At 39.5% G+C, this 25,669-nt stretch overlaps 1 protein-coding gene across 2 annotated transcripts in view; it reads left to right on the forward strand.

Annotated features, from left to right (window-relative positions):
- The first annotated feature begins 16,405 nt into the window (after window positions 1–16,405).
- The window catches only part of REV3L (REV3 like, DNA directed polymerase zeta catalytic subunit), a 190,888-nt gene continuing 181,624 nt past the window's right edge, over window positions 16,406–25,669 (forward strand). For both annotated transcript variants that reach the window (XM_036871281.1, XM_036871282.1), the window contains exon 1: window positions 16,406–16,873. In XM_036871281.1, coding sequence (XP_036727176.1) covers window positions 16,735–16,873 — 139 coding nt within the window. In that variant the 5' untranslated portion in view covers window positions 16,406–16,734. The remainder of the gene's footprint in view (window positions 16,874–25,669) is intronic.

Genomic DNA, 25,669 nt, shown 5'->3' on the forward strand with positions numbered 1-25,669 from the left:
TGGTCACACAACCTGCTCTGTCCAATATGAGGCAGAAGTGCCAGTGTGCCAGTTTGGAGTCTAGGCCTCAAGAAGCCTTGTACGTTTCTGCTTGCCCTCTTAAAGCTCTTCTTCCAGATAAGAAAAAAACAAAAACATCTGAAAAAAACAAAAACACTAATTCGAAAAGATACATGTACCCCAATGTTCACAGCAGCATTATTTACAATTGCCAAGATATGGGAGCAACCTAAGTGTCCATCAACAAATGAATGGATAAAGAAGATGTGGTATATACATCCAATGGAATACTACTCAGCCATAAAAAAGAATGAAATTTTGCCATTTGCAGCAACATGGATGGACTTTAGCATTATGCCAAATGAAACGTCAGAGAAAGACAGATACTGTATATCTCTTATATGTGGAATCTAAAAAATACAACAAACTAGTGAACATAGTTTTAAAAAAAAAGCAGGCTGACAGATATAGAGAACAAACTAGTGGTTACCAGTGGGGAGAGGGAAGGGGGAGGGACAATATAGGGGTTGGGGATTAAGAGGTACAAACTATTATGTATAAAATAAGCTACAAGAATATACTGTACAACACAGGGAAAATAGCCAATACTGTATAATAACTATAAATGGAGTATAGCCTTTAAAAAATGTGAATCACTATAATGTTCACATGTAACTTACATATAATATTGTACACCAACTAACTTCAATTAAAAAAATGCTGCAATGAAAAAAAAACCAAAACCAAAACCAAACTCTTCTTCCGTCTCCATGAGAAAGGCATGCTCAGGGCAAGCCAAAGAGTCCCAGGAGGATGACAGATCTGTGAAACAGAACCCAGCCTAGAGGAAAGCCCACATTAGGCTTTCAGATATATGAGCAAGCCCAGCTGAGATCAGCCAACCTTCAGACACTTGAGCTATAATAATAATTACTGTCTTAAGCCATTGTGTTTGAGTGTTTGTTATGCAGTAAAAACTGAGACATCTACCCCAACTTTCTTTCTTGCACTCCCAACCTACTGCAAAAAAGTATCCTTTGTTTTTTTTTTTTGCCTTTGTTCTCTCACCACTTATTTTCATTATCTGTACCAATTCTCTCTTAATTGACACCAAAAACCTCTTAATGGTCAGTCCTATCGCTTGGCTCTCTCATCCACCTTGGCCTCTGTATAGCACCTGACACTGTAGATCACCTGACACCTCTGTTAAATTTCCCCCTCCTTGACTGTACAGCACTAGTCTCAATTTCTTTGATTATTTCATCTACTTCAGGGGCTTATCTTCTCTCTTCCACTCTTCTGGGAGGTTATTCATTCCCCCTAACAGCAACTGTCATTCATTTGACTCACACATCTTTATCTCCACCCCCCAATCTCTCTTCTAAGCTCTAGTTCAATTGGTTCTCAAACTATAGTGTGCATTAGAATCACCCAGAGGGCTTACTGATATTCAGATTGCTAGGGCCCCACTCCTCAAGTTTCATATTCAGTTAGTCTGGGGCGAGGCCTGAGAACTTACATTTCCAACAAGTTCTCAGGTAATGCTCATGCATCACTTTGAGAACCACTATTCTAGTTTCATATTTCTAACAGTCTCCACCTGGTTATCCACAGGTGCCTCAAAAATCACATACAGTGTCAATTAGAGGTTTTTTATTGTAAGCCCTAGGAACCAACTTGGGCTAACTAAAGCAAAACAAGAATTTATCAGGGAGTTCACAGAATCAATGTGAAGGCTGGTAAACCATGTTCCAAATAAGAAAGGAACAAGAAGAGAGACTGCTTGACAGTAGGAGCCTTACCTCTAAGTCTGCAGAAGTGAACAAGTGTTTCTTGTGTTCTTGAGTCCCTCTGTTCAAGATCAATTCTAAATGAGAGTCCTTTACCCACCCCCGAGCTGTACCAGGGCAGTGACAGAAAGGACTGTGGTGGAAGTAACCACCAAGGACTCCTCCTCTTTCATACTTAGTTCAGACCCGCATAATCAAGCAGGTGGATTACTACAACAACCTCTTAACTGGTTTTCTTGCCCCTAATCTAACCTCCAGTTCATTCTCCTCATCATCTTCAGTTCTCTCTTTAAAACGTGTCATTTTCTTCTTTGCCTTGTATGGTGTCGTGTTCCTGTCTTATCTTGTTTTATGTAATAAATTGCTTTTCTTTATGTGCAAGTGGTTGGGATACTTTTGCCTTAGCAGACTGATAAAACGGAAAAGTAATTTTAGAAGGTAGAGAATACATCCTATTATAAAATGAGGATCCATCTAATTAGCCTAGTAACCAGGAAACGATCAGAAGTGGTCCCAAAGTTTTGCATAGAGACCCCTCTAGGAGCCTTTAAGAGATCAGTATCTCGCTAGACTAAAAACTTCCTCCTCAAAAGGACCCAGTCCCCATTGTATCACCAGCACCAGCTCATCACAGGCACTTAAGAGATCGTCTCCAGGCCCTCCTTACTTTAGATTACTGTCTGTGTTAGCCTCCTGATTCCCTGGTCTGCAGTCTCTGCCTGCCTATCTCCTCACTACCAAATCCTTCCTGTACAGCACTGCTAAATCAAGCCAGTCATCATTTCCTGCTCAAAACTTTCTGACTCCCCAAAACATGCTTGCCAACTCTGAACTCCTCAGTATTCAAACCCTTCCATAATCTGGTTCCAACCAACTTTTCTAGGCTTTCTTCCACTCCTTACATATACTGTCAACCAGTCTAGACGAATAACATTTCTTTAACTTAACCTTTTCTGCTCTTGTTGGTTTGGTTCCACTTTTTGGAATGTGTTTGTTGCACGTGTCTACCCTACCCTACCTCCAAAGTCTTGTTAAACACCTGTCAGTGTTCCTAATCTTTTTTTTTTTTTTATAATTTTTTTTTAATAGCTACATTATTTATTTATTTATTTATTTATTTATTTTTAGCTGTGTTGGGTCTTCGTTTCGTGCGAGGGCTTTCTCTAGTTGCGGCAAGCGGGGGCCACTCTTCATCGTGGTGCAGGGACCACTCTTCATCGCGGTGCACGGGCCTCTCACTATCGCGGCCCCTCCCGTTGCGGGGCACAGGCTCCAGACGCGCAGGCTCAGCAGTTGTGGATCACGGGCCCAGTTGCTCCGCGGCATGTGGGATCTTCCCAGACCAGGGCTCGAACCCGTGTCCCCTGCATTAGCAGGCAGATTCTCAACCACTGCGCCACCAGGGAAGCCCCCTAATCTTTTTTAATCCATGAATCACACCCCAGGTTCTTTTGGTCATGTCTTCTTGTACCCCATACCCCTTAGTTCCAGGTTAAGGATTTTCTATTTGAAGCTATTTAAAATTAATGTCTTGTTTGTATAAATACTTCATAACAGTTGAACATATACTATCTTAAACTATCATTATATACTTGTATTATTTGTTTTACCAGATTTTAAGAGCATTAAGGAGCTTTCTACTACTAACTAATTTTCTGTATTTCCCAGAAACTACTCTAGTGCCTTACACATAGTAGTGATGAGTATAATCTGTTGAACAAATGAAAAAATGGATGTTTATAATATAGGGCTAGTGTTTGAAGTAGATCCCCTTTAGATAGCAGCCAGTGGCTGTGCCGGGAATTCCTGAACTGCTGGAATCAGGGGGTATAAATCTTGGTAGCTTGGAACTAGAAGGTGAGTCTAAACCAAAGATGATCAGGTTGTAGTCAGATGCCAGGAGGCCAGACACATGCATCAAGTAAAAAGATCCTAAGGTCAAACCTGAGATGAAGTGTAGAGCAGAGGGTATGGAATCAGGCAAAGACACAGTAGAAGCAACAACAGTTTAAAACAGGTTGATGGGGATCTGGGATAGTGGACTTCATGGCACTTACCAAATCAAAATGAGTGGTTTGTTGGTAAAATGGAGTTGCCTAAGAATCAGAAGTTGGGCTGGCAGCTATTTATCATTTCTAGCAAAGAAACACATACATGGAAATAAATTTATAATAGCAAACATAGGAAAATATAAACAGGCCTGCTTTGAGGGGTAGATTTAATTTGAGCTCCATTTTCTTGCTTCTGCCCTGTCATCTTAATTTATTTCACACCTTTGCACAAGTTCACATCCAAGTTCTAATGTATTTTTTGATTCCTTTATATTATGGATAAAGAAAAACATATTTTAAGAGATATAGTATCATAGTACTCAATACCAAATAGAAAAATTCAGAAAAAAATTTTTGCTATATTTTTTAGACTTTCAATCTACCAATCAGTAAAGCTACAATAAGAAAACTATACCTAATAACCACTGATTTTCCTACGTTGACTGTTCATAGACTGGAAAATTCCAAGAATATTTCACAAAGGTTTTTAAAAAAAATTTTAATGCAAAACAAAAAAAATCCTAATTATAAGAAATGCGTATTTTATTATTGAGGGCTCTGAAGAATTTAATTCCTACAACCTACCTTGCCCTATAAACCATTTGTTTTGTTTGCCTGTCAATCTGTGAGGTTGGGTTGAGGAGCAAAAATGCACAGTGTTTCCTTGTACTAATTAGCATCAAGCATTGTGGCAAAAACTAATGTCCACATGAAAAGCACAGCAAAATTCACTTTAAATCCTACTGTAAATATGCAAAAGTCCTCTGCATGAAGTCCTCTACAAAAGTCCTCTGCATTTATTTTTATTGTAAAATAAATTTTATTTTGAATTAAATGTTGAATAAATTATACTTTTAAAACCTATATTATTCTTCCTGATATTACTGAGAGAATGATAAACTCCCATATTAATTTCTTTAAAAATTAATATTTGGCAAGCAACATAGAAGAGTAGGAAGATCACTTACCAAGGAGCTACATTACCTGGGTCCCACTTACACTTGGGGTCTTAGGCGAGTTATTTATTCTAAGTCTCAATTTCCTCATCATAAAATCTAAAGACTTGAATTAGTTCGGTGGTTCTTGCAAGGAAGATGCATTGGAACTGCCTGTGGACATTTCTGACTTGGTAGATGTGAGAAGGGAGGGCCTGGGTAACTGTGACTTTATAATATTTCATAAGGGATTCTGATGCATATTACTGGCTAAGAACCAATGGTCTAAATAATTTCTTGGGTCCTTTGCGATTCTGAAACTCTACTTTTTACATCCAATCAATGGACTTTTAACAGCTCCTAACTTTCATCATTATTCTCTTCTTAATGAATAAGTGTATTTTAGGAAATAGAGAAGCTGTAATTATTATAATAATAATTTATTCTAAATTATGAATAATAGCTTACAGTTACTGAGTGCTTACCAGTTCTAAGGTATTAACTCATTTAAAATATGTAATTTAATCTTCACAATCACACCGTGAGGTAGGAACTAGTATTATCATCTGTATATTACAGATGGGAGAACTGAGGTACAGAAAGTAATTTGCCCAAAATCACAGAGCAGGTAACTAGGGAAATTGGGCCGTAGAGCCTGCACTCTTAACCAGTATGCTACGCTGCCATTCAATAAATGAACTATGCGTACAAACATACCCATCCCTGCTCCCCATACACATAGCACTGCTTTCCCTGCTACTTCTGGGGGAAAAAAAGTGTGGGTTTTTAGAAATTTGTGGGATCAGAAATGATGGAAAGGGGAAGCTGGGGAAGGCAAGAATGAAATGACTTAAGTGAGCTGAGCCTAAGACCCCTGTCCTGAGCGACAACAACTAGAGACCACTTGGATTCACAAAGGCCTCTAAAAAAGGTAATTACGTGTAGGAATGATTTCCCTTCCATTATCATTTCATTCCATAATGTCTAAGACATGTTCTTTTTGACTGATCAAATATTAATTTTAAAAAAATTAGAAATTTACCTTATTGGATGGACTAGACCCAAAACCATAAAGTAAAACAGGAAAGTAAGTACAAAAGCCAAGTTAGAGTGTCAGAGAGAGGGTAATAATTGAAATGATCCAGCCTAATACTAATTTTGGGTATACAAAGAATTTATAACACTATACCTTGGCTTATGAAGTATGAGGTTCAGATGGTAGAGACTAATACATTATAAGGATAACCTTCTCTTCCCAACAGTATAGATAAAGAATAATCTAGCCGAGGTTGGTGGTCCTGAATTTACAGTGTTAAATGCCAATCTGCACAGCAGTTATTTTTTCTGTCTGGGTGCACTCAGCAATCTGGGAGCAGACACCCAGTTAGAGCTGTTGTTTTGTCAGGTAAGTGATATCAGGGTAACAGGGCAAAGGAGATGTGGTTCCTGGCAAGAGAGTGGTAATTTAAAATAGAACGCAGCAGGAGATGAAAGAAGTGAAGGCAGGAGAAGGCTGATAGGGAGAAAGAAGAGAAGTCTATGGACTGGAGGTCCCAAGTCAGAGAAACCTGAGAAGGGTGAGAGGCTGCAGTGGAGTGAGGAAGAGGACTGGAAATGAGATGTCAGGGAACTGAGAATGGCTGTACTGGGAGTAACTGAGTGACAGAGCTAGGATGAAAGTTCTGGCCAGACAAAGTCAAGTCTGCATTTATGAGGTTAGAGGTGAAACAGATTGGGTGTATGACAAATCCAGGATGTGGCAATACAAGCGAGTGGCTGAAGATCACATCAAGGAACTTTGAGGCTGGTGCTGGGTGAGCTGTCTCCTTGAGTGATGAATTCACTCAGGATGACGGGAGGAATGCAGGTAAAGAGGAAGACGTAAGCCACGTGTCACAGTCATTAGTAAATTAAGTCTTCAAAGGCTCTGGATATGCTTAGTACAGGGGACTGTGTATTCTAAAAAGGTATCCTTCCCCCTTATCTATGAGTTTTCTTAAAACTAATCTTTGCTCTACTTTTTAGATTTGGCAAGAACCTCTGCTTCACATTTTCATCTTAAGGAGAGGTCTTCTCTGCTAAAGTCGAATGGAAAATGAAATTACCTGCTAATTCAGGCAAGAAAAACCTCAGCTCCCTACTCTCAAAAATTTCTGAAAATAAATGTTTTAAAAACAAATTACAACTCAATTGCCCTAGTTCTGGTTTGAAAACATCTGGTGAGACCACTGGGTACAGTTTCCCACTACCCTTTTTTTTTTTTTTTCTTCTTTAGGTATAAAAACACACATACAAAGGTTTCTTATAATCTTGAAAGAACAGGGTGGCATGCTATTTACTGACAGGCTGACCTTTACACAAAGAACCCCAACCTTCAACAAGCTAAAATTACTGTTACTGATGCCTTCAGAATATTGTCTTCTTCAGAAAGCATCATGTTTTGTCCAAGTCATACAGAAGTGGCTATATTATGGATACCATTTGGTCACCAAATGGTGCAAGGCAGAGGGCAGGGGAAAATTATTTCTGCAGTATCAACTGTAAGTCTGATACTGTGCAAGGAAAAATAGGAAATGCCAAATATGATTCCTAATGTCAAGAAACTTACAATTTACTTGTCAGTTACATAATACTTTAGCCCAGAGCTATGTCTTACATTTTTTTGAATCACCCACAGCATCTAACACAGGACTTTATAGATATCAACAAGAAGTTAATAAAAAGTTAAAACAGCAATACAAAATGTTTAGAATTAAGTAATAAAATACATGTTTAATATAAATGACCAAGAGAAAACAGTTGACCTTGTGTCATTGCAATCTATGAAAAATCTTGCTCCTATTCTAATTTTATATTTTTAGTTTGAACATGTACTGACACAGGAAGGTCCCTATTCCTACTCATTGAAATCTTCAGGGAAGAAAAGAGCCAGGTCAGCTTTCCTTAGAGGAAGGAATTGGAGGTCAGGCTTATACTGCACTAGGGAATCAAAAGTAACTGAGTCCTTACCCGCAACCTTTCTCAGATAGTCAAGGAAACTAGCCTTGAGCAATAGCTCTTTTAAGCATGCAAAACTGTAGGTCAACCTGTTACTGAAACCCTTTCCCTCTTGGGTGCTTTGATTTTACATTATACTGTTATCCTTCCATTCACTTATCAAAAAATTATTGAGCACCTACTATATACCAGTGATGTGTTCCTACTATTTCTGATTCCTTCACTACCTCTTCATTTTCTACCCTACCATTCACACTTTGTCGGTCCTCAGGTCTATTCTTTTATATCTATCTATCTAGTCCTTCAGAACGTGTACCAGTTCTCAGAGGTTCCCAGCCTTTAGGCTGGTATCTCCCAACTTACATATCCAACACACAAGATGGAAGGTCTTTTCTTTTTATACAAACTATTCACCTTTTATTTATTTTTAAATTTTTATTGTAGTATAGTTGCTTTACAATGTTGTGTTAGTTTCTACTGCACAGCAAAGTGAATCAGCTGTACATATACATATATCCCCTCTTTTCTGGATTTCCTTCCCATTTAGGTCACAAGATGGAAGGTCTTAAATGTCCTGCTACTGCTACACCTCACTGATCATTCCTTCTGAGTCTTTCCTGCTGGCATCTCTTCCTCTAGGGAAGTACTAGGTTCTGAAATTTTTTCAACACTCTTAGTTTGCCTTTTCACTCTGTACTCTATCCTTACACAATTTCATCTCCCTCTCCGTATCAATCGCCAAGTTTAAGAATGAATTTATTTCTATTCTCGCTCTTTCCATGCTTTAGATCTTCATCAAGCCTGTTGCCCTTACTTTTATCCGGGTAACTCCTCTTCCTCTTTAAATATTAGCTTAAAGTCATATTCTTCAAGAAAGTCTTTATTCTTCTCTCTAGACTAAGTTGGACAGCTCTGCCATGTGACTTTATGTCACCCTGTCCTTTTCTTTGGAAGTATCTGTCATCTCAAATGATCTGTTTAATGGCTGTCTTGTCCACTAGACCAGGGGTCAGTAAACAATAGTCCATGGATCAAACCCAGTCCCCCCGCCTGTTTTTTAAATAACGTTTTATTGGAACCCAGACACGCTTTCCTGTATGTATTGTTGATGACTGCTTTTGTGTTTCAATGGCAAAGTTGAGTAGTTGTGAGAGAGACCATATGGCCTGATAAGCCTAAAATTTATCTGTCCCTTCACAGGAAATGTTTGCCAAACCCTGCACTAGACTATTAGCATGAAGGCTGAAATCATGCCTGTCATTCTCACTTCTATATTCCCAGCACCTAGCATAGTACCTGGTACATAAGTATTTTTGGACTAATTGTATTTCAGCCTCAAGCTTTAACCCATCTTGTCAGTGATATGAATGAGATCACGTTAACTGGCCTGTGTTTATAACAGCATTATAATCACTGCTTATTCAGATAATGATTGCAGTATTCTAGCCCAAGGCAGGTAGAGAAATTAATCAAATAAAACACAAATGAATGGATTATTGCAACCACAGGTAAGTGCTCTGGAAAAAAAGAAACATAGTACAATTAGAGTGTGTAACAGAGAACCATAATCAAATATATAGCTTGGAAAGGCTTCCCTGAGGAAGTGACCTTTGACCTGAAATTTATTTATTTATTTATTTTAAAAAGATCTTTTTAAAAAATATTAATTAATTAATTAATTAATTATTTTATTTTTGGCTGCATCGGGCCTTTGTGGCATGCGGGATCTTTCTGCTGCGGCACACAGGCTTCTCTCTAGTTGTGGCACCCGGGCTCCAGAGAGCGTGGGCTCTGTAGTTTGCAGCACACAGGCTCTCTAGTTGAGGTGCGTGGGTTCAGTAGTTGTGGTGCATGGGCTTAGTTTCCCTGAGGCATGTAGGATCATAGTTCCCCAACCAGGGATCAAACCCACGTTCCCTGCATTGGAAGGCGGATTCTTTACCACTGGACCACCAGGAAAGTCCCAACCTGAAATTTAAAGAATGAACTAACTGTGCAAAAAGAGGTGGAGAGAGGAAGAGCAAACCAGGCAGAAAGAATATCACATACGATTCTCTCTTCTTTGGAGAGAAAGAACATGGCATGTACTGGAAACTGATATTCTTGTCAAATAATGAACAATAAAGTAAGTTCCTTCAAAGTTAAGAGTAGGATCCAAAATGGAGCTAATCGATGGGATATTTATAACAGTGTAAAATTTGAAACATTCTGTTATCGGCCAACAGTAGGAAAATGGAAAACTGTTGTATGTCCACGGCACAGCATATTATGTATCCATTAGAATAATTTATAGAAAAATTCTAATTTGCATGAGAAATGTTTCTGCTACAATGTAAAGTGAAAAATACCAGGGGATTACTTCCACTGTGTAATATATTTATAGAAAAATTTTCTAGGAAAAAAAGGACTAAAATGTTAATCATGACTGCCTTTGGGTGGGATTGAGTGTCCTATATTTTCTTTATGGTTTTCCATAATTTCTTTCCTATGTATTTCAAACCTTTAAGATTGGAAAAATACATTTTATTGAGAAAATAAGGAAATATAAGTGTTGGTCTGTGACCTACACATCTGACAGTAAATAGTCTTTCCTGGTCCCTGGAATGGGGATGTAAAATTAGGATCAAAACCCAGGAGAGTTCACTGTCAATAACAAAAATTATTAGTGGATGTTTTCCTGGAATGTGATTTAGGCTGTGAATATGTAAGTGCAGTGGGGACTCTGGGGCCAGGGAAAACCAGCCTGAGATATGCTGCTCTACAGACACACTGCTTCTGAGATTTTGAATCTTGATTATTTAAACTGAGAACTTAATCTAATCTTCCTCCATGGGTGTTTGGTTTCTTCCTGCCTCGTCATGATCCATCAGAAATGCCCCAATATCAGTTCTGGACATGTAATTTAAATGAGGGTCCTGGAAAGCTCAATCATCAATTCTAATATTACTTTATTCTGAAAGCTTCTTTTTTGTTTCTCAAACATCATCTTTAATTTATAGACTCAATGGTCTCTCCCTTAAAACTATTACTGCTAATTTATGGAAGTGGAAGAGTTGAGAGTTGTTTTTTCAAAGTTTTGCTTCTCCCTGTAACTGAGTAGATTAATTGGTTAAAAAGATAAGAACAGAGGGAAATTCAGCTCTCACCACAATGATTAATTTGACTTTCCTTTAGTTTCTTTTAAAAAGAGACATAAAACCCCATTCTTTTAGTCAAAAAATATTTTATCATTCAGGCAGTACATATTTATGTGTCTACCTTATACCCAGACAGCTGCTATGAATAAATTGGGGGAAACCTGCATGAAGTCTTTTGAGAGTGAGGAGAGCTGATGGCAATTGCCTCCAGAGTTTGCCATACTTAATTAGGTCTTCCAAATCCCTTCTGGGAGGAAATGAGTTTCTTTACCATCATGGTTTCATAGAGGCCAGACACTGTATGAAGGATTGGGTAAAAATTTCCCTTAGAAAAGATCAACTACCATTTATATGCATGTGACACCTAAAACCCACTGATCCCCTTTAAACTTTCATCCCAAATGTTTGTTTCATGACCAAGGTAGGTGGTATTATTTTTCTGACAATGGAAAAAAGGTCACCATAATTCTGCTCTCCCAGGTATGAGAATTTTGAAATCTTTTTAACTCAACTCTGTATTTTGCTCTGCTTGAGAATCCATAGCAAAAACTGCACATGACCTTTCCAGGATCTGCAATGATCATGGTTCCTAGCTGCAGACAGTGGAGTCCACTACAGGAGTTCAGTAGAGAGAAGTAACTCCTCTTTGGGGGGCACTTAGAAATGTATGAGGGCATTTTTATCACAGTGGCATGTAGTGCCCAGGGGCCAGGGATGTTAAATATCCTGCACAATAAAGGATTGTTTCATCCAAAATATCAGGAGAAGCCCCCTTGAGAAACACTGAGCTCAGGGTCAACTTCATGGGCATGCAAACTGTGCAGTCATACAGGGCCCACTGCTTGCTTTAATGCTCTGCAGTTACCATTCTGAAAATCTTAATACTTTTATGTTTGAATGTCTGTTTTATAAAAGAAGTGGTACAATGGATCATACCTGCAAGCAGAGGAGGCAATCTGTTTGTCTTCTTGCTTACTACCCAGTTTGCATACAGTCTGCATAATGCCTCACAAGCACAGGATGCTGGTGAACCTAAGCGTACAGGAACTCAGGGAGTTACAAAGTGACTACAAGGCAAACATGTTATATCTATGACTGATTTAGTGGAGGCGCTGACAGTTCCAAGAGGCTATGCTTTCCATTTCAACCAGAACTTGCTTCAGCTGCAGAAAGAAGGTAATGGCATCCTAAGAAATACAAGTGACCAAAGAACTCTATCGTAGCCTTACTTGTGTGTGTTACTTCCCTGTATGACCACTTACACTGAAAATGATGACACAGAAGGAAGGGGAAAGGCAGGGCAACCCACAGTTCCTTTCTGTTCAGTCCTTCCTTACTCAGGTTGGTAGGATGTGTGCATATCAAGAAGGGAAAGAAAAACAGCTGAGTTAGTTTTGTGCTGCATTTACACTGTTCTGATAAGCACAAAATACATCCTCGTGGCATGTACAAGCTACGAAATATGAATTGGGTCATTTTGGTGATTCCATATATGAGTTAAATGTTCTTATATTTGCATTTATAAATGGCACTGCACAATATAAAGACAAATGGTAAAATTCATTCTAATAATTGAAATTCTAATTTTTCTTAGAATGACATTAAAAAGCAAATTAAAAAACAGCATGACAAGTTGAGGGAGAGATGACGGAAGAAAGAAAAAGCTTTGTATTTTAGTACATATAATGGCACTTTTTTCCTGCTTTTTGAACAGGGGCCTTTCATTTTTCATTTTGCTCTGGGCTCAACAAATTGTGTAGCTGACTGTGACTGAGCTAGTTTAAGCAGAAAGGGATTAAAGGATAGTATTTAGCTCATAGATCTCTGAGAGGACCAGAGAACCAGGCTTGGATAATACACGGCTAGAAACAACATCCAGGAAAAACCAAACCAGGAAGAACACTTCATCCCACATCACATCCGCTATTCTAGCAGAAAGCCATCCTAGCACCACTTGCCAGTCAGCACCTATGGCTCTCAAAATGGATGCCAGAACTCCTCCCCAGCTACCCGGAAGAACCATACCTCCACCACGGTGTCTGCCAGAAAATCCCATCTCCCTGAGTGCAACTGAGGCAGATCTATGTCTTGAATGGGTGCATCTGATTGCTGGAAACTAGGTTACATGTAGTGAAACGCTGAAGCCAACATATAATTGTTAGCATCTTCTCCAACTAACTCCCCATTCAGTGAAGTCCCTTTGGTAGCTTGGGAGTATTCACACCATGAAAATGGGTCAATGCTACAAATCAGGGTCTTTCCCCTCCTCCAGCCATTGTTAATGATTTACCAGCACACCACGCATCCATTCCAGTACTCTAGTATTTTTTAATTTTCTAGCTTCTAAAGTACAGAAAAGCAAGCTAGAAGGGGGGTTGGATAAATGTTGAATAAGCCATCTTATAATATCTGCCAAAAAATTATGGTATCCATTGCCTTCTGTTCTAGATTATAAATTGCTAACAGACTTTGAACAGTATTGGTACAGAACGCTGAGCAGGCTTTTACTAAAGGCATGACATGGTGAGTACAGGTTAGTGAACTAGAAGGGATGATAAAATGTCACTTGATATGACTGAAATATATTTCTATGATGCTGGACTATTAACTCTCTCAGGGCAGGAACCATGTCTGTTTTGTTTCTCGCTGTATCTCAAATCACCTGGCAAATAGTCACTCAACATTAACAGCAATAACAAAAAGAGATGCTTTAAGTTTGTTAAGTATAGAGTTCAATTTTGGCATTTCTCATATTGTATGTAGATAACAGTTCCAAATGATTTTACTGTTTTCAAATGAGTTAAATTTCTGGATGTCAAAGTTTATTATGATACTTTCACATACATTATCTCATTTGATTAAGCCTTACAATATCCCTGAAAAGTTAAAACAGGAATTACTATCCATTTCATAGATGAGAAAAGAACCCCCCCAAAATACAGTTACCTTTCCAAACTCATTTACCTAGTAACTGATGGTTTAATTTTTCATTCTCTGACTCAAAACTCCAGAGCTCTTTCTTACCTCAGGAGAATATAATTATAAAACACATTTGATAATGATTAATTAGGGGAGTATTGTCAGGTTTTCAGTTTGAGCATTAACTTAAATTTGATTACATGCAATGGACACAATATCCTAATTTCATGCTGCAAATGTTTTTCTTCAAGAGTGAACATTCTTTCCTTGGAGTTCTAGAAGGATTTGAATGATGGTTGCAACTGCCTTTTTTTAGAGTAAATGAGTTGATTCAAGAGGTAGGAGGAAAGAAACCCTTTTCTAGAAATAGCTAATCTGTGAATCTCATACTTTTACGTTTTTCTAGTTAGGAATAATATAATTTAAATATTATGGATGTACTTGATTATAATATAGTACAGGGATTCTCGATTTTATATTACTTAAGAATCATGACAGAGGTGGGTGGTCCAGGCCCCATCCCCAAAAAATGTAATTTAGTAAGTGCCAAAATATTAAATTTTAAAGAACACACTAGTGCCATGAAATACTGTGAGAATCACTGGTACTGTGCATCTGATATTCAGCTTGTACAAAATATTTTACCAGAAAACGCATTTAGTATGGTAGTCCTATTTTTAAGTCACTTCTATAGCTTTCTAAAACTAAAATCAACTTAGATTTTGCCTCTTAAAATATTAGGTAAGGTCCTGTATATTAGTAGAAATCTTGCCACCTATGTTTACAATCATGCTCTCAGGTTGAAAACTGCAGGCTAATTTGCTGTGGTAATCAGTCTCGAATCCCTAAGAACATAAACTCTTATTAGCATTGCATGTTATGGGATTTATAGACAGCTGACCAGTGATCTGTCCCTCTAGGCCTTTTGATTTTCCTACTTTAAGAACCACAATGGTTCCAAATGAGGATCTCTCACACCACTTAAAATATACGGCAACCTACTAACCATTAAAATAACACCTGTATAATACACGTGTGAAAGAATGATCTCTAATTTGAGTAGACTGAAAATGACTGTCAAAAGTCCTAATTCTGTGGCATATTTCAAACTTGAAACCACGGTTTCTGCCTTCTACTGCTTCAATCTTTTTGCTGGGAAAAAACCCTAATGGATTTTCAAGTGAAACTCGTTGCACGGATGAGGAAACTGAGGCCCTAAGAAACCAAATTATTTGTCCAAGGTCATGCCCAATATTAGTGACCAAGTGAGACAAAAACCCAACGGTTCCAATATAATGGCCAAGCCAGCTGCATCTGTTACTACCCTTTTTTTGCTCTCCGTTTCACAACTGCACCCCTATTCCCCCCTCCCCCACCCCCGCTTTTGGATAAAGTTGTTTTGTCTAACGGTCTTTCCCCACCCCCTTTTGCTTTTATGCCTTAGGATAGTAAACCCTTACACAAACTGTTAATGAATAACACTTTAAGTCCACATCTGACGTGGTGACTTTCTTGGGCCTTTTTCTTCGGCCGAAAATTTCGCCGAAAGGCTCTTAATCCTACGTTCCGCAGGGAAGGGAGGGGAGGAAGGGGAGGAGGGAGGTCACTGGGAACTGACAAGTCCTTACATGTCCAGGAGCGCGGCCGGGACACAGCCTGTGGGCCCTAGGAGGAAACCAAGGAAGGACATACTAGGGCGAGAGGGGAGGAAAGGGGCAGGAGAAAGACACCGCGGTGGGAAATCCCTGTGCACTGCATCTGCCAAGCCCTGGCAAACCTAAGCAGAGCTGAGACTGAATAAAACTCATTAAGCAGCCGGGCGCACACACTGCGCAACAGCCGCGGAAGAGGGGGCGCGCCGGCTCGCGCCGCATGTAGGGGAACAAACGGCGGGGCGGCTCTTTTATAGGCCGAAGCCCGCGCTCGCGCGCCCCCGCCCCTCGCACCGCCCCTGGGCCACGCGCGAGGCCGCAGCGTTACCTGAGAAGGGCCGGCTGCGTCCGCCGCCCGCCCTCCCGCGAGGCTGCGGCGGCACGAGAGCTGCGCCTCGCCTCCCTGCGGGCGGGTTTTCTTACCTTGTAAAAAGCCGTTTCCGCGGCTGCCCCCGCCTTCTCTGCAGGATGTGAAATGGCGGTCGGCGAGGCGAGCGCGATCACCGGGGCTCCGGCCAATCCTGCCTAGCCACCAAAACAGCCCTGAACACTGGCGCCCCCCTCCCGCCAGGCCCTCCGAGCCCATCCATGACATCGGCGCTCCGCCGCCCCCTCCCTCCGCTGCCCCTCACCCAGGTGGCCGTGCCCACCGGCCGAGTCATCGATCCCCCGCGCCCGGCGCTGGCCGAGCTTTCCGGCAGCCTCCGCCCTCGCTGCGTGCCCGGGGGCGGGGGAGAAAACACCTACTCGGCCCCCGCCTGGATGTCCCGCTGGGGCGCCCGCCCGGTTCCCTCCCTTTCCCGCCGCTTCCCCTCCCCCAGCTACTCACAGCCCTCTCTTCGCCGCACACACAACCCCCCTTCTTCCCTCCCCCAGTGGTTGCGTCCGTGACATCATCATCATGGCAACAAGAGCTGCAGCCTGGGACGGAGGAGCCCGTGTGATTCCCGGCGGCGGCGGCGGCAGTGGCGGCAGCAGCAGTAGCAGCACCAGCACCGACGAAAGCGCGAGAGCTTCTCTCCTGTCGCCCCTCGCCGGGTGCTCCTGAGGAGGCGGCGGCAGCAGTGCCCACACCGCCCCGCCCGCCGCCGCTGCTCGCCGTGTCTGAGTGTGAGGGGAGGGGGCCGAGCCGCGGAGAGGAGGGGGCGCCGCCGCCACCGCGGCTGTGGGGCCGCCGCTGCGGAAGGAGCCGCCGCTGCTGCTGCCGCTGCCAGGTCTCTAGTGAAGAGGAGGTAGTGGCGGCGGCGGCGAACATGTTTTCAGTGAGGATAGTGACTGCCGACTACTACATGGCCAGCCCGCTGCAGGGGCTGGATATCTGCCAATCCCCCCTCACCCAGGTCCCTGTCAAGAAGGTGCCGGTGGTGCGAGTCTTCGGAGCGACCCCGGCAGGTAAGCGGGCGCAGGCGGAAGCGGCGGACGCCCGGGCAGCCCTCCCCGCCGCGCACTCGCGCGCACGCTGCCGGCCCTCTCCGCAGATCGCTGCCGCGTCTTCCCTCCCCTTGGCCCTCCTCGCTTTTCCTCCCGAGCCTGAGCCTGACGAGAGGCGCAAAAATGGGGGTCCGCGCGAGCGTTGCGCGCCGCCCCCCGCATCCCACCCCAGGCGGGGAGGCGGCGGGCGCCGAGTGTTTACACTGCGTGCGGCGGTCGGGAGCCGGGTCCGCACTCGGGGTCGCGGGCGGGCGGAGCGGGCACTGCTCTCGCCCCGGAGGACGGGTCAGGTGGCCGCGCCATGTCCTCCGTGAATGGGTGCGCGGGGCCCCGCTCTGAGGTCGGTCGCTGGTGGGACCGCGGACACCCTCTGCGTCTCCCAAGTTCCCCTTGCTGGAAATGGCTTTCTGAGGAGTGGGGAAGTGTCAGCTCTGTTGTCAGTCGCTCCTCGTCGCCTCTTCTCACTAGCGCTCTCCTCTGCCCCTTCTGGAGATGCTGTGGGCTGAAGAGTGGCGCCTGGGGCCAGATAATCTTTCTTGTTGAAGTGACCATGTGGTTCTGCTGTGAGTGCAGGTCGTAACTCCTTAGAGTTTAAAGTAAAGCCTCAGAGTCTGGGGCACAGGGCTGCGTCCCCAGGTGCATTGCTTTCAGGGAAATGTGTATCCACGGAAGTAGGAAATGCGTGTTTATGTTGCCCAACGTATAACATCCCACTTAATAGCGTGAAGTTCATAGGAACCACAGCTAAGCCCAGCAACGCAAACATTAAAAAAAAATGCCCCTGTGCTGGGGTGTAGCATTGCATTTTAAATACACGTACATTTAAGATAAAAACTATTTTGAAGAACCAGTGGGGTGGGGAGACAGAAGCTACGTTCTCAAAAGCTCTTGGAGATTTATGATAATGTAAGTAGGATAGTGGCCAAATTTACAAGGTTTTTAAATTGTTTTGCTTTTCTACATGCTTTGAACTGCCTACGTGAAATAATGGAGCTGCCTCCTAGAAAGAGATGCTCTTACCTCTAGCTATGTACTGCCCTTTGGGATTTTAGATAGCGTTTCCCACTTGATGCTCCTTGCCCTAATCACCATTCATCTTATTACTGCAGTCAGTTTTCCTGTGGGCTATCAAGATAATAGCACTTTCCCAAACACAAGCACTCATTCTAAGCAGTTATCTTTTTTTTTTTTAAAGCAGTTATCTTTTAATGTGAATTCTCTTTGTTAAAAATTTCAGTGTTGTTAGTGAGATTTGATAGAATGCTTCTTTTTAAAATAGTGAAAAAGATTTTGATGATATGGACTTTTTAAGATGGGACATTTGGGTGCTGTTAACAATTTGTTGAAAGTGTAACACCTGAAACTTTGGAGGCAATAAAGAGTTCTGAAGGATAGATTTTCTGCCCTTTTAAATATAGTGGTGCTGTCTTTGTTTCTAATTGGAATTTCAGTGTAATATACTGGTTTTTTTTTTTTTTTTTTCACTTCAGGTGCAGAGAAGGAATAAGATAGGGATGTTGATATAGCTCTGTTCAGCCAGATTGTGAAATTATAAAGGGACATGCTAATAGGATATACTGTGGCATTGCTGTGTATTACAGTTTGTATGGTTTGGGTTACTTTTCTACACATAGTTTTTTTTTTCTCTGCACAAGTCATGAAATATGTATCCCTGAGTGATTTGCAAGCTCTGTTTTATAGGGAAATTTTGTTTGTGGAAAAAAAGTGAATTTCAGAGTGAGCTAGGAGGAATTTTATTATGTGAAAAAATATTCTTTAAAAAATAAAGAGTATGGTGTACTTTTGTGTTTCTCAATATTAAAAAAATAGACATGTGAACTAGTCTATAAAAAGAAATACGTGTTTCTTCCTCTTGGACATCTTACAATAGATTACCAGCATCTCCCCCTCCCACCCCTTAAAAAAAAACTGGATTAAAAAATCACTTTGAAATGTATAATGTAAATCAATATAAAAGTTAGACTTTTTTGTACATACATTGAAAGATATAAAACCTGATACAGAGAAACCCAAACTACAAGTTGTTAAGGATAATTGAATTGAGTTTGCTATAAATATAGTTCACAAACATAAAAATTTTTGTGTTTCCCAAAAGGTGAAAAATTTTGACATCACTGGCACACGTTTAGAGTTTACAGCTTTCAGAATCAAGCCAGCATTTTTAGCATGTCAGAAACTCCCAGTAAAATTAATATTAATTGAATATAAACAAAAACTGTACAATTATCTGCTTCTGAATTCTCTCCCCAAAGAAAAGTAGTCCAGTCCACCTAGTAAAATAAATTTTGAAAATAATTAATATAAAAAAGAAGTCAATTTGGCTTAGTAAAAGTCTGAATGCTAGAATTTTTAATGAAGACAGATTTATTGTTTGAAAGCACAAACTATCTACTAATTAGTAAAATTAATGAAAAATTGTAACACATGATAAATCTATGTTAGAGTGTTATAAACTTGTCTTTCATACATAGGAAATTTTGGAAGTCCTCAATTCTTTACCTTGGTTTGGAGAAAATATGTTTTTAAACTGAATTTGCTTTTCAAATGAAGTTGTGAAAAATAGCAGCAGAAGAAATTTTCTCCCAAATAAAGTGACCATTTCAGATTTATATTATAAATTTTGAACCGATTGGTTTATTACATTTTTACTAGTTCAGTTTTCCTATTATTGCATGAAAAGTATTTTTCTGCTTTAGAAAACAGTCCAGTTGACTTCTGATTGTCCTGTGTTTTGAGGGCATATTTGAGTAATTTAAGAAATAAATTGTCTTAGGCTTAAAAGCTCTCATATCTTAAGTTGGTGAAATTTGAAAAGGTATTTTAAAAAGTTGTACATTCAAATTTGAATGATAAACCCTGACTGACTGATTTAATCCCTTGGTGGTTGAGGATATTGGTTCCTGAGAGAATCAATTAAATTTTCTATATATAAGTGATGGAATTATTTTTGAAAAACCAAAAACCTCTTCTGCTTTTCTTTCACTCATTTAAAAATGTCTTGAATATTGTTTTGACATACAATGCATTGAGCAATATAACAATTTTTTGGTAACTTGTTTTAGTGGTGGGAAGCAAGGTTATAAATAACTAAAGTACAGGACAGCGTTTTTTCACTTAGATTTGAATATGGGTATGAGTGCTCTGGGAATTCACTTCAAATAAAATCCTAAGGCTTTATTGTAAGGATCTGACTCAGGTGGATCTGGGAAGCTGCCCAGTTAGCACATACTAACTCTTGCTTATTAGTTGCCTGATGTAACTCATTTCATGTTGAGCTTAGACAGCTTTCTCAGTTTTCTCAGCATCAATTTAAACAGAATTATCCTTTCAAAAAGCTTCCCTGCTGAGATGCAGAGTAGGAGTAAATAGAAGAGTGTGAGTGAGATGTTCACAAAGCAAGTAATTAAACAAAGTAGGATAAACAGACTATAGAGGGAGCTGCTTGACTTTAAGATTACTGTAAGGAACTCTGCCATCTCCCCCCCTCTAAGTCTTTCTCCAGCTAGTGAAAATTTTAGTAGATTGTTCTAGATGCTATGAAATCAGGTTATTCAACATAAGAAATTGATAATTGTGAAATGCTATATAAAGTTATGTAGTTGCAAAATAACCTCACTTTTTTGGTATTTTGGTGGATTATTAAATAAATTTGAGATGAGTACAATTTTGAAAGCTAAAGCATTTATCAACAACTCAGATTATGAATAATTTCTCTAATAAAAGTCTTGTTCATAGGCTTTTTTTTTTTTTTTTTGCTAAACCATTTAAAAATATTTTAACATCACATAATGCCTATTTGATATAAATATTAGAAAGATTTTTCAGGAGCACTACTGAGATTTAGTGATTTACCACAAACAAAATTAGTCACTTTATTTAGTAGGTATTTGAAGCTTGAGTTGCAAATTTTATTAGTCTTCTGTATTGTGTTTGACTTAAAATAACCATCAGTTAATCAGAAGCTTATTAAGCAGGAGTCCTCTTAAATCTGTGGACACAGTGGAATCTTGTAATATGTGATTCAGTTCATTCAGTGAACACTTAATGAGAACCTGCTGCATATATATTGAGCTATTTTTTAAGTGCCGTCGTTATGAACAACTTTTACCCTCCAGAAGCTCACAATGTAGGAGGGATGATAGACATGTAAACATAAGTCAAACATAGTTTAATTGGAATATAAAAGAAATGTGTAAGACAAAGTGAGGACTCAAAGGAGGACATGTTCAGTGACCACCTAGCAGACAAAAAGGGGAGTCAGGGAAGGCTTCATGAAGGAAGTATGGATTAAGTCATTTTAAAGCAATTTCAAAAGAATATAAAAATTCTGATAGAGGAACAGATACAAGGTAATTCACAAATGGAGAGAAAACTGCTCTTGGCTGGGCAGCTTGGCAATGCATGTCAGAATCCTTGAAATGTTGTTTTTTGACCCAATAATTCCAGTTTTAGGGATTTTAATCTATGAATGTAAATCTTTTGGCAAAATCTGATTATCTTTTGAATCCATCTACTTCTTTCATTATCCATCACCACCCTAGTCTAAACTACTAGCATTTTTGGATGCATTTACAACAAATAGCCTGCTAATCTTGGCCTACCCCAATCTTTTCTGTTCCCTTCTAATCTGTTTTCTACACTGTAATCAGAGGGATCTTTTCAAAATGCAAACCTGATTATATCACCATACTACTTGGTATGCTTCAGTAGCTTTCCATTGCATTTAGGATAAGGACAAAGCTACATGTCTTATGTGGTGGCATCTACATGTCTTACAAGGTCTTGCACAGTCTGGTCCCTACCTCTCTATCCAGTCATGGCTTGAGCCATGTCCTTCTTGCCTTGCTCTTTATGTTCCAGCCATATTGACCTTATTTCAGTCCCTTATTCTTGCCGTGCTCCTCCCTCAATGAGGCCTTTGTACCTGCTGTTCCCTCTGCCTAGAATGTTTTTCCTTTTCCTTCACCTAAACTCCAATTTGTCATTCCTCAGGGAAGCCTTCCATAGACTCTCAAAGCTCCATAAACTCTCCTTCATAACACTTGTTATAGTTGTAATTTTTATATACATTGGAGATTAATGTTTGTCTTTCCCAGTAACCTCCATAAATGCTGGTAATGCGTTCATTTTTGCTCACCATTATACAGCCAATGCTGACCACAGTGCTTGAAACTCAAGCATTTGTTGCAAGAATTAATCAATAGATGATAGGCATAACAGGGAACAACCCCAAATGTTCAACAACTGAGAAATGGTTACATAAATTGGACATATTCATTTAGTAGAATTTATGTCATTAAAGTCATGTTTTCACGATTATAATATAAATATAATATAAAATAATATGGGAAAATGCTATCAGTATATTACATGAAAAAATCAGTTTGCAAAATAGTCATTTATGCAGGAAAAATGCACCAGAATATAAAGGTTGGTTATCTCTGGGAGGTGTATTTTGTATTTTTCAGATTTTCTTCAGAGAACATATATTGATTTTATAATTTGGAAAAAAAAACTATACAAGATTAAGGAAAAGCTATCAGAAATATGGGAAAAAGACTTGAGGTTGATATTGGGCTCCCAGATAAGTATCAACTAAAATGCATGATTGCATGATGATAGTGTTAAACTTGATTATATAAATTCAGTTTAGGAACTGCAAAATGATTCTTATATTAAAGGAAGCCAGTAATTTCTAGTTTTATTATACTCATTTATATGTAAACTGATTTTAATTTTAAAATGTTTTGCAGAGTAGGATGGCTTTGGCACATGACAGCAATGAAACAGAGCAGAGGTAGAAACAGAGCAGAAATTGACTCTAATATATGTAAGAACTTAGTGTATGATAATGGATGCTACCTTTCCTATCAGTAGTGAAAAGAATTCTTTAATAAAGTGTTGGCTTCCAGATAAGTCAGAAGATTGAAATGTGAAAACAAACAAAAAACGTAGGATAATTATTTTAATTTAATCTAGGAATGATGAAGGTCTTTCAAAGTATGAAACAACTGAAGCCAGATTGCTGAATTTTACACTGTAAAAATAAAATTCTGTATAACGACAAAAATCATAAAGTTAAAAGAGAAGTAGACTAGTAAAAATTATTTGTACACTTTTCACAAAGGACTAATTTCCTCTTAATATACAAAGAGCTCCTAGAAAACAATCCAGTAGAAAAAGTGAGCAAAGAGAATTCATATGAAAAGATGCGCAATTTTATTATAATGAAGATGTAAATTAAAGCTACAGCATACCATTTATCACGTATCTAATTAGGAAAGATTGATACATAGTATAACTTGGGGAGGGTGAGAGGAAGGGGAAATGGGCATTCTCATATATTGCTGGTGGGAGTATAAAATGTTCACTTTCTATGGAAAGCAATTTGGGAATCATTTTCAGAATTTAAAAGTGCATGTATATTTTAGTGGTGTTTTTTTTTTTTGGCCGTGTCGTGCAGCTTGTGGGAACTTACCCTACTAAGGATTGAACCCGGGCCCCTGGCAGTGGAAGCGCAGAGTCCTAACCACTGGATCGCCAGGGAATTCCCTTTTTTTTTTTTAGTTCTTTTTTTCCTTTTTCACGTATATTTTGATCTAGCAACTTCATTCAAGGATTTTATCCTCTGAAAGATTTTATATATGTGTCAAATGAGCATATAAGAATATTTGTGGCAGCATTGTTTGTCATTGCAAAAGGTTGGAAACAACCTAAACATAAACCAGTAGGGGAGTAGTTAAGTATTATTATGGCATATCTATTCAGTGGAATACTAGGCAGTCTTTAAAATAATGAGGCAACACTATGTGTACTGCTGTGGTGCCATGTCTGATATATTAAGAGGAAAAAAAGCAAGATGCAAGACTCCATGTGTCGTATGCTGCCATTTGTGTGGCTTAAAAAATATATATGTATGTATAAAATGTATAAATATAAATAAATATATGTAAATAAAAAAATATATTTATAAGTAAGTATATATATTGTACACATATATCTGGAAGGATACATGAGAGTTTTGTAACAGTGGTTGTTGCCTCCAGTGAGGGTAACTGGTGGCCTAGAGGACAAAAGTGGGAGTCTAATTTTTTTTATAGTGTACTGTTTGGTAACTTTGGGATGTTTTTTGCCATGTGCATGTGATACCTGTTCTAGGTTAATTTTTTTAGGTTATGTTGTGCTTGCAAGAATTGGTAAGGAAGAACAAAAATAAAAGGGCGTAGTAGTCCTAAATAGTTGTCAAATGATTACTGCAGTACTGTTTAATTTGAGGTCTTCTAATTCAGAGCTTCCAGTTGATGTTATGTGGCTCTGGGCCCTAGTGGAGTGGGGTCTGAAGGTAGGGTGTGGGGTTCCTGTAAGCAGAGAGCATGATGAGCATAACTAGCAGTTATTGCTGTGTTTGATATTTTAAGTACATTAAAGAAGGTGCTTTACTACTTGGAATCTACTTCAGCCAGCCAGAGTATGCAGCTGCCTCTTGTCAAGAAAGGATCGTGGAGCTGTTATTGGAGTTTGCATTCTGGGTGCTTGAGGAGCATGTCATCCAGTGCAAGGTGCAGCCACTGATGATGAGAGGACTGGGTAGCAGAGATGTTGCCCTGGGGGACCTAGCTCTACACCTGAATTTCGCCTGTATTGGATCCTCTTAGCTGTTTGATGTGCCATTTAGCTTACTGCAAGGTGACTGCCTAATAGTGCGTGTATGTTCTGCAAAAATAAATCATCATTGTTATTTTGAAATATTGTTCCTGATGTGAAAAAGGTTGGATTTGAAATTCATTCATATTGTTACAAATTTTATTTAAATTAAAATTTTTCTTCCATAATTATATAAAGAAAATGTGATAAATTTTTTTCGGCAAGCACCATGTCAATGCCTCCAAATGCCCTCTTGTTGGCCAGTGTGCTGAACAAATATTATTTACAGTGTGAAAGGGGTTGGAAAACACTGTTCTGGTGAAATTCTCTCATTTTATTTAAAGAAAACTGATATCTAGATAGATAAGCTCAGGGATTTGTCCACTTTACAGTTGGTTGGTGTGGGGCTGGGTCTGAAAACTGGGGATCTTGACTCGGCCCTTACTGCCTGCCTCACACTGGCTCCCCAGACCTGAGGGAAAATTGGAAAGGCATTGGTTATAATTGAAAGACTAACATACCGACGTTTAGAGGAAAAAAAATGCACGTACGCAATTTAGAAATCTTTGAGGGCCTGCGGTGTCCGATAGTGCTTAGACTCTTCCTGTAGACTAGGTTATAGTAGGATTTGTTTTGTGATGACTGTAGCTATCTTCTTTTAAAGAATAACATAAAGGTTAGACTATAACAAGAGGAATTTAGGACAGATATAAACAAAAATTGATACTAGAATTGTAGGTATATAGTTTTCCAAAGAAAAGGGGAATGAATCAGGAGACCTTTCAAGTTCCTCTGGTGCTGTAATTAAACTTTTTCTGGTCTTGCTTTTGATTGGATTAGAATTTGTTCAATTAAAAATGAGTGAAAAATGATTGGGGTTTAAGTAGGTTGGGGTTAAATAGGCTTCAAAGAATGTTGCCATTAGCCTTAGATATTTCAGAGAAATACTTAGAAACTTATTAAGGTATGGGATATGGGATGGTATATCTCACTTTGGTACCTGGCTGCCATTTTAACACCACAGTGATGCTAAATAAGAGAGGAAATAAATAATGGGAGTTAAGGTACAGTAAACTTTGGGTAAAATTGTGT

The sequence above is a fragment of the Balaenoptera musculus genome, chromosome 12 (genome assembly GCF_009873245.2).
Source record: "Balaenoptera musculus isolate JJ_BM4_2016_0621 chromosome 12, mBalMus1.pri.v3, whole genome shotgun sequence".
Lineage (NCBI taxonomy): Eukaryota > Metazoa > Chordata > Mammalia > Artiodactyla > Balaenopteridae > Balaenoptera > Balaenoptera musculus.